Here is a 7,460-nt window from a genome sequence, read left to right on the forward strand (position 1 = left end):
ATGCGGCATAGCTTTCAGGACTGTGAGGTCCCGTGGCCTTTAGGTTTCCTTTCCCCCAAACAGAAGCACCTTACTTCCAAATATGAGTCAGGGCTGGCTTTTGTTTTTCATCTGCGCTCGGATTCAACTCGGACACTGAGAGGTCTCTTCAAGTTCCTGATTTTTTTTTTGGCCGGTCCTCACTTCCAGCCTGTGTCAGTCACCCCATGTGCCGGGCCTTGGGTGTAGGAAACCTGTCTTACCTCCTGTGAAACAAACTGCCTTAACTCTTCACGCTTGCACCATTAACAAAAGACAATGCAAAAGATTCTCCTACTTTTAGTATTTCCACTGGCTTAGAATAGCAAGTTTTTGGATTGGATTCTATTCCATCTAATTTAGCGGAGAGACACGGGCATTTTTTTTTTTTTCAGAGAAGCTCAATTTTCAGTAATGTGAGCCTAAAGATTTATAAAATAGATTTATATTAAATTATGTTAATAGAAGCCTAGTAAATGCACCATTTAATTGCACGGAAAAAATGTTCTCTTTTAAGAGGTCTGTCACCTTAACAGGTACATTCAAAGATTCCCTGTGAATAATGAAAATAGGAACAATTGCTTTGATGCACTGAGCTGTATTCATCGTCTAGGACAGCTTTAGGCTGTGTTTGGAGAGGGTGGGAGGAGCTCCTTTTAAAGCAGTGATTGCTCCTTTAAACCCCATTTCCTCTAGCAAATAGGTTCTGTTGCTCTGTGGTTCTCCTCTCCCAGCACCCCGAAGGCCGGGCCTGAGATCCTACCTAGACCTCTCTCCTGGCTCTCTCAACTTTTTCTCCTCCCCCCAACCCAGCTCTAAACACCTTCCCACCTCCCTCCAACAAATCTCCCAAGGAGTGCCAGGAAAAGTGAGTGGAACCTGCAGGAAAGGTAGAGGCGGGACGGAAAACAAAACAAGACAAAATCTGGTGCAAATAACTCTTTTCTTTCTGTATATATGACCACTACCAGTGGAGAGCTCTCTCTCACACATACACACACATACACATGCAGGCGGGCGCGCGCGCGCGCACACACACGCACCCTGTTGCTTTCTGTGACCACTTTCAGTTAGAACAATCAATCACCTTTCTGACAATTCTCTGACCAGAGTAAGCCAAGCAAACTGCATTTCTAATCCTTTTTTTAAATTTTTGAATTTTTAAAAATTTACATCCAAATTAGTTAGCATCTAGGTGCAACAGTGATTTCAGGAGTAGATTCCTTAATGCCCTTTACCCATTTAGCCCATCCCCCCTCCCACAACCCCTCCAGCAACCCTCAGTTTGTTCTCCATATTTATGAGTCTCTTCTGTTTTGTCCCCCTCCCTGTTTTTATATGATTTTTGTTTCCCTTCCCTTATGTTCATCTGGCTTGTCTCTTAAAGTCCTCATACGAGTGAAGTCATATGATCTTTGTCTTTCTCTGACTGGCTAATGTCACTTAGCATGCATTTCTAATCCTGATCGTGTTTGGTATAGGGTTCTGGTGAGGAAATGAAGGAGGGAGCCCAAAATCAAAGACTTCACATCCCCAAGTTTTCCTTCTCTTAAAATACCCTTTGCCATCCTTGAGGGGAGTGGGATTATGGATGTACCAGGCGGAGGGGGACCAAGGTAAGAAGGCCACTGCAGAATAGTTCAGCATGAGAGGAGTCATCAATGTCTCTATCACCTGCGTGGGTTGACACCCCCACCCCAGGGATAGGCTGCTGGTTGTCTTCTGCTCTGGGTATGGTTTGCATCAAAAAAGACTTGCCAAGGGCTCCTATCAATGGTAGGCCCTTGGCCTTGGGGTTGTGTTGGTCACTGTAGGAGGATGAAGGAGAAAGTTCTCCGTTCCTCTTTTTCTCTCAGAATATTAGGACTGGGTTAGGGCACAAGGGCAGGGGCCATCCACTCCCACCCAGGACCTCTTCCTGTTTGAAGCCACCACAGGACTTGCTTTCAGAGATGGGCTCAACCACACTAATGGCTCCTGCTGCTCATTCCTTTTCTCTTCGTGGAGCAAGATCCTAATTTCTAATTCTTATGTTCATTCTCCCTCTCTCTTTCCAATATGTGTGTATAGTCCCCTAAGAGGCCACGGTTTGGGGAGGGAGGACAGAATTCTGTTTTTCAAGTGGGGGCATAATGAAAAGCTGGCATCTGGTGCTTCCCAGGTAGAGAAATTGTCAAGGGTGGCCCCACACACCCTAAACAGTCCTCTTTAATAAATCTGTGGATATTTCACTTAGAGTGTTTGATATCAAGATTGTTTAGCAGGGCAATTGTGTGTCCCAGGGTTGGCCTAGGATTTCTTAACCTAAGTGAAACTGTAGGCCTTTAAAATCAGAGATTCCCAGGGTGCCTGGGTGGCTCAGTTGGCTGACTGTCAGACTTTGGCTCAGGTCATGATTTCATGGTTCATGGGTTCAAGCCCCTCCACCAGCTCGGCGCTGACAGCTCAGAGCCTGGAGCCTGCTTCGGATTCTGTCTCCCTTTCTCTCTGCCCCTCCCGTTAAAAAAAATTAAATAGGAGATTCCCAAAGCCTTGCTCAGATTTGTAAACTTCAGAAACATCAACTGATTACTTTGGGGGGTGGAGCGGGGGAGAGGGTTTGGGAGAGATGTAAAATCTACCCTAGTAGACAAGGAGACCTCATGGTTCACTCTTACAGTGAGAAGAAGGTCCACTCGGCACCTAATATCCTAGAACTCCCCGAAAACCCTGGAGAAGGTGTCTTTGGAGAATGTCCAAAGTCTAGATAGGTATCTGTGCCTGAAACTTTTTGCCTCTGGTAGTGGTGTGTGGGGGGGGGTGGGGGGAGTGCATTGTTTATTCTCTCTTCCCTGAGGAATTTCCCCCCAAAGATAGGAAGGAGAGGGGCTGAGACCATCCAAGCAGCCCAAAACCTGGCGAGAAGGGCTGGCGCCGCGTGTCCCTCCCAGGGCGGTGGAGCTGGGCGCGCCGCGCGGCACGGGTGTGGCAGGTGCGTGGCTCCGCGCTCCCGGCGCAGGGCCTGGGGTGAAGCCAGGCGAGGCGCAGAGACTCGGGTTCGTCCTCGGCTAGAACTTGGGAAGGGCCAGGCCTGAGCGCGGGACGGCTCGGGGGCAGAGCCCGAAGTGGGTGGGAGGGGGACGGAGGTGTGTGCCGACCTCCCCGCTGAGGCTTCGCTTTGAGCAGGAGCGCAGAGAGCTGCCGCAGGGGCGCTTTGTCCTTCCTGTTCTTTCCCGAGAAAAGAATTCTCCGTAAATGCCGGTTCTCGCCTCGAAACCCCTTTCCTCCCACCCCTGGACTCGTGCAGAGAGAGGACTGTTGATTGGGAAAGAGGGAGACGGGATCTTCAGGAAAGGCAGTGGGCCGGCGTGACCGGCCCGGGGCTCCGCGCGTGACAGAGAGACCCGAAGGCTGAGCCTCCCAAGCCCGGGCAGGAGAGAGCTGGATGCCTGTGACCGCTGCGCAGGACCAGGCCCAGGTCTCTGCACAAAGCCTCGGCCGCTCCCAATTCAGTCCGACGCTGTGCGATCCCTCCTCCCTCCCTCCTGCCCCAGCCGGTACCCGAATGGGAGCTGACCACGGCGGGCCTCGGAAGTTGGGAGGGGGGCTTTCCTTCTCCTGAGCCTTCCGTGAGTGTGTGTGTGTGTGTGTGTGTGTGTGTGTGTGTGTGTGAGAGAGAGAGAGAGAGAGAGAGAGGCACGTGGGGGGTGGGGGGTGGGGGGTGGGGAGAAAGAAAGAAAGACCATGATCACATCCTCCCTCCTTTCCCCCTTTTCCCAAACTAGCTTTCAGACCTCAGTTTTAGAGCCCCATCCCACCTGGTGAGGTGTCAGTTCCTACATACCTAAAGTAAATCAGACCTAAAGAAATGTGTGTTGTAAACAGTTCCTATGGCTTGAACCTCTTGGGTGGCATCTTTCCAGAAAATAATTATATAATAATAACGCTAATGGATGTCAGTGGGCTCAGCTTGCAGGGAATGAGATCTAGTTTCCACATTTCCAGCTTCACTTCTCTCCCTTGGATGACAGGTCCTGGCTGCACTGAGCAGAGAGCCAGGTGGCCCTGCTAAAGGCAGAGCTAGAGTAAATCTCCAGGACCAGGTTTGCAGAAATTAACTCTGCAAGACTATGAGGAAGAGAGGGACTATAAGGGAACAGATTTAGGCTAAAGTTAGGGAGACCAAAAAAACCCTGCAAGAGTCCAAAGCACCTCTGAGCTATTTTGGAAAAGTGAGAATATAAACCTTTGGGAAGAATAATTCCCTGTGCCTGCCTGTTTGTTTCCTTGGCACCGTGGAAACCAGCTAATTTCTTAGCTACTGGAACAGCCAGGAAGTAAGGTTTCTAGTCACTTGCAGCATCATTTGTAAGTTTCCTTGTGTGTGCTTCCACCCTGATGATGGATTGCTGCTCTTTCTAAAACTGTTCTGACTATTCAAATTCCTTCACATGACTCGGGTTTTAGTACTGAGAGCGATGGAGGGGGAAAGGCAGGGAGAGGGGAACTGCCACAGAAAGAATCTTTCCCTGTTAAATCAAAAGGTTTGTCCGTCATTAATTGTCAGTGTCACTTTAAACGGAGTGACCTGTCCTAGCTACTGTGAATGGCTTAGCTGTTTTGAGGATGGGGAGTTACTACTTGGTAGGTGAAAATCATGCCTGATGGTGTACCACAAACTCCCTCAACCAAAGACCTACATTACCAGGTTTTGGTCAACACTTTCCTCTAAATGCTCAGACACGTTTTCCGCCCCGTCCATGTTTTTTTCAAGATACAGGTGAGAGGAAGATGGGGAAAGATGGTGAGAGCAAGCACCACAAGTTTAAAACCTTGATTTTGTTTCATTTATTTAAATAAATATAAATATAAATTTTATATAAAACTATTCACATACAAAGGGACTTCCAGCAACTTGAATTCCAATCTCTCCCCACGCAAATTTTCAGAAAGCGAGACCTACAGCATTTAATTTTCTAAGTTATTTGAAATTCATATGCTTTCACTAAAACAACAACAACAACAACAAAAGAAAATAATCAAGAAACCCGGTGTTCTTAGGTTCTGTAAGACTGTAGGGAAGGGGAAAGGACATGCGCTTTCAAAAAGCCCCACACAGTGTTAAACTTGAATCAACCCTGGTTTTCCCCGCCCCCCCCCCTCTGTTATATGACAAGACTGAGTTGAATCTAGATTATTTACATTAAAAAAAAAACGATCTATAACTTCGAGTGGAGCTTCAAACGTATAGGTCAAGGAGGAGATGCGAAGGGTCAGGCCAGACTACTCCGCTCGGCCAGTACTCAGCTCCCTCCTTCTCCAAATGGGACCACGCAGCGGCTGAGGATCTGGCGCCCTGCGTGCCAGGCGCGTTGGTGGCGTGGGGGCTGCCAGGAGCGTGTGGTGCGGCGGAGGCATCTCTCCCTCACAAGGGAGAAATCTCCTTGTCATCATTGGCCGAGGCCGGCGACAGGGAGTCCTCATCCTCCGAGCGCGGGTAGTGCGCCTGGCTGCCGACACACTTGCAGCCCGCGTGACTGTTCCTCTGTGTGCCCTTCCCTTCCTTCTTATGCTTCACCCGGCGGTTCTGAAACCAGATTTTCACCTGTTTCTCCGACAGGTTCAGGTAGGTCGCGATTTCGATCCTCCGGAGTCGAGACAGGTACATGTTGGAGGAGAATTCCCGCTCCAGCTCCAGGAGCTGCGTGCTGGTGAACGCCGTCCTCATCCTCTTGCCATTGGGTACCTGGCTGGCGTCCGAGCCTCCTGCAGACCGGCCAAGAGAGGGCAGAGAGGTCATTCTCGGATGACGTGTTCCCACCCCACGCGCCATCCCTCGGGAGGGACGCCTCTCAAGGACCCTCCCGCGGAGCTCAACCAAACACCTGTATCCATCCCTCACCCCTTCCCATTCCACGGCACTTCGTTACTCAGCACGGAAGGACAGAGACGCCCAAAGCAAGTGAAGGAAGGCCTTTGCTGTGCGAGATGTAAAGTCAGAGGCTTAAAGGAGGGGTCGGGGCTTGCGCTGTGCGGTCGTCTCCCTTCAAGCCCAGCAGAGAGGCAAGCAGGCTTAGCCCAGAGCATCGAAACGCTTCAGCTAGCCTCGACGACGGACTGCCACACCGGAGTTCCAACATACCCACCCCCAACCCTCACGCAGTTAGCCTTCGCTTTCTCAGCCCTCGAGTGCGAAGTCCCGAAGGCCCCGATACTGTGCAAGACTCGGACACCAGGTAGCGGGCGTGAAAGCACCAGGCTGCTTGGAGAGGTTCGAAGCTAACTTCCACTTTCGTGGAACTTCTGGGGACGTCTCCACAGCTTCACGAAAAGCCCCTCCTCCCACCCCACCCCGCCCCCCCGTCTGCCACTTCCTCCCCTGGAGGCGGAAAGTTTGCTCCCGGGAGCCGCGAAGGCGCGGCGCGCAGGTGCCCAGAGACCCCACCCTACCCATGGTGAGGCAGTGGAATCTCCGCGGGTCCCCTACGTTGTAGGTGGTGGCGGCGCAGACAGGTGCGTGGTGCTGAGGGTGCCCCAAGGCCGCCGCGGCCGCCGCCGCGGCCGCCGCGGCTGCGGCAGCGGCGGCCGAGCCTGGCTGCTGGGGCTGATGGTGGTGATGGTGGTGCTGCGGCGGGTGGTGATGATGGTGCGCGTGGCTCACGCGCGGGCAGAACTGCGCGTCCCCAGGACCCGAAGAGAACTGACTCTTGAGCAGGGGCAGGGTCCCGGCGCCCCCCGGCGCTCCCCCACCACTCCCGGCCCCTGCGCCCCCCGCCCCGGCGCCCCCGCCGCCGGGGCCCGCCGGCCCACGAGAGGAGTGCAGGTGCGAAGTGACGCAGAGTGGGCAAACGCAGAACGCGCCACTCTTGCGGGACGGGCAGCCGGGCCCCGACACAGACATCACCAGCGGGGATGGCATGCCCAGCGGGATGAAGAAATCTGGCCCGGGGTGCGGCTCGGGCAGCGAGGGCGCGGGCCGCGAGGAGTCCTTGATGATGAGCGAGTCGACATAGAAGGAGCGCGACATGTCGGGAGGGGTGGGTGGCTGGAGGGCCCGGTGGCCGGCGCTGGCGCCCCCTCCCCTCTCCTGTTCTGAGCTCTGCCCCGGGTGCGGCGCGGACGCAGGCGGTCAAGCCCTTGGGGACGCGGAGGTGTTCGGCGTCTGGGCTGCGAACAAAGGGGTCCCTGGAGAGGGCTGGTCCTCACGTCCCCCGCCCGGCGCCCCGGCTCCAGGATTTTATAGCCCCCACCCCGGCACGTGATGCTGCAGAGTACCGCTCGGCTCAGGCTCCTCAGCAGCTCCCCACCCTCGGGATAGGCTGCCCGAGTCACAACAGAAGCGGCGAGGAGGGGCGGGCGCGCTGCAGGGAAGAACTCGAGGGAGGGGGAGGGGGGGGACTTTGCAAAGTGTAGGTTTTGTGAATTTCGCGGGGACGCCGGCCTCCTCCCCCTCTTTCTCCACG

The 7,460-nt window shown here is 53.5% G+C and overlaps 1 protein-coding gene across 1 annotated transcript; it reads right to left on the reverse strand.

The window, feature by feature from the left end:
* Nucleotides 1-4,830: 4,830 nt before the first annotated feature.
* GSX2 (GS homeobox 2) lies at nt 4,831-7,225 on the reverse strand. Its single transcript, XM_043572664.1, has 2 exons — nt 6,448-7,225; nt 4,831-5,763 (listed from the first exon to the last, which is right to left on the reverse strand). The coding sequence occupies exons 1-2, from the start codon at nt 7,022-7,024 to the stop codon at nt 5,423-5,425; spliced, it is 918 nt and encodes a 305-aa protein (XP_043428599.1). The 5' UTR covers nt 7,025-7,225; the 3' UTR covers nt 4,831-5,422.
* Between the last annotated feature and the right edge of the window lie 235 nt (nt 7,226-7,460).

The sequence above is a fragment of the Prionailurus bengalensis genome, chromosome B1, assembly GCF_016509475.1.
Source record: "Prionailurus bengalensis isolate Pbe53 chromosome B1, Fcat_Pben_1.1_paternal_pri, whole genome shotgun sequence".
Taxonomy (NCBI): Eukaryota; Metazoa; Chordata; class Mammalia; order Carnivora; family Felidae; genus Prionailurus; species Prionailurus bengalensis.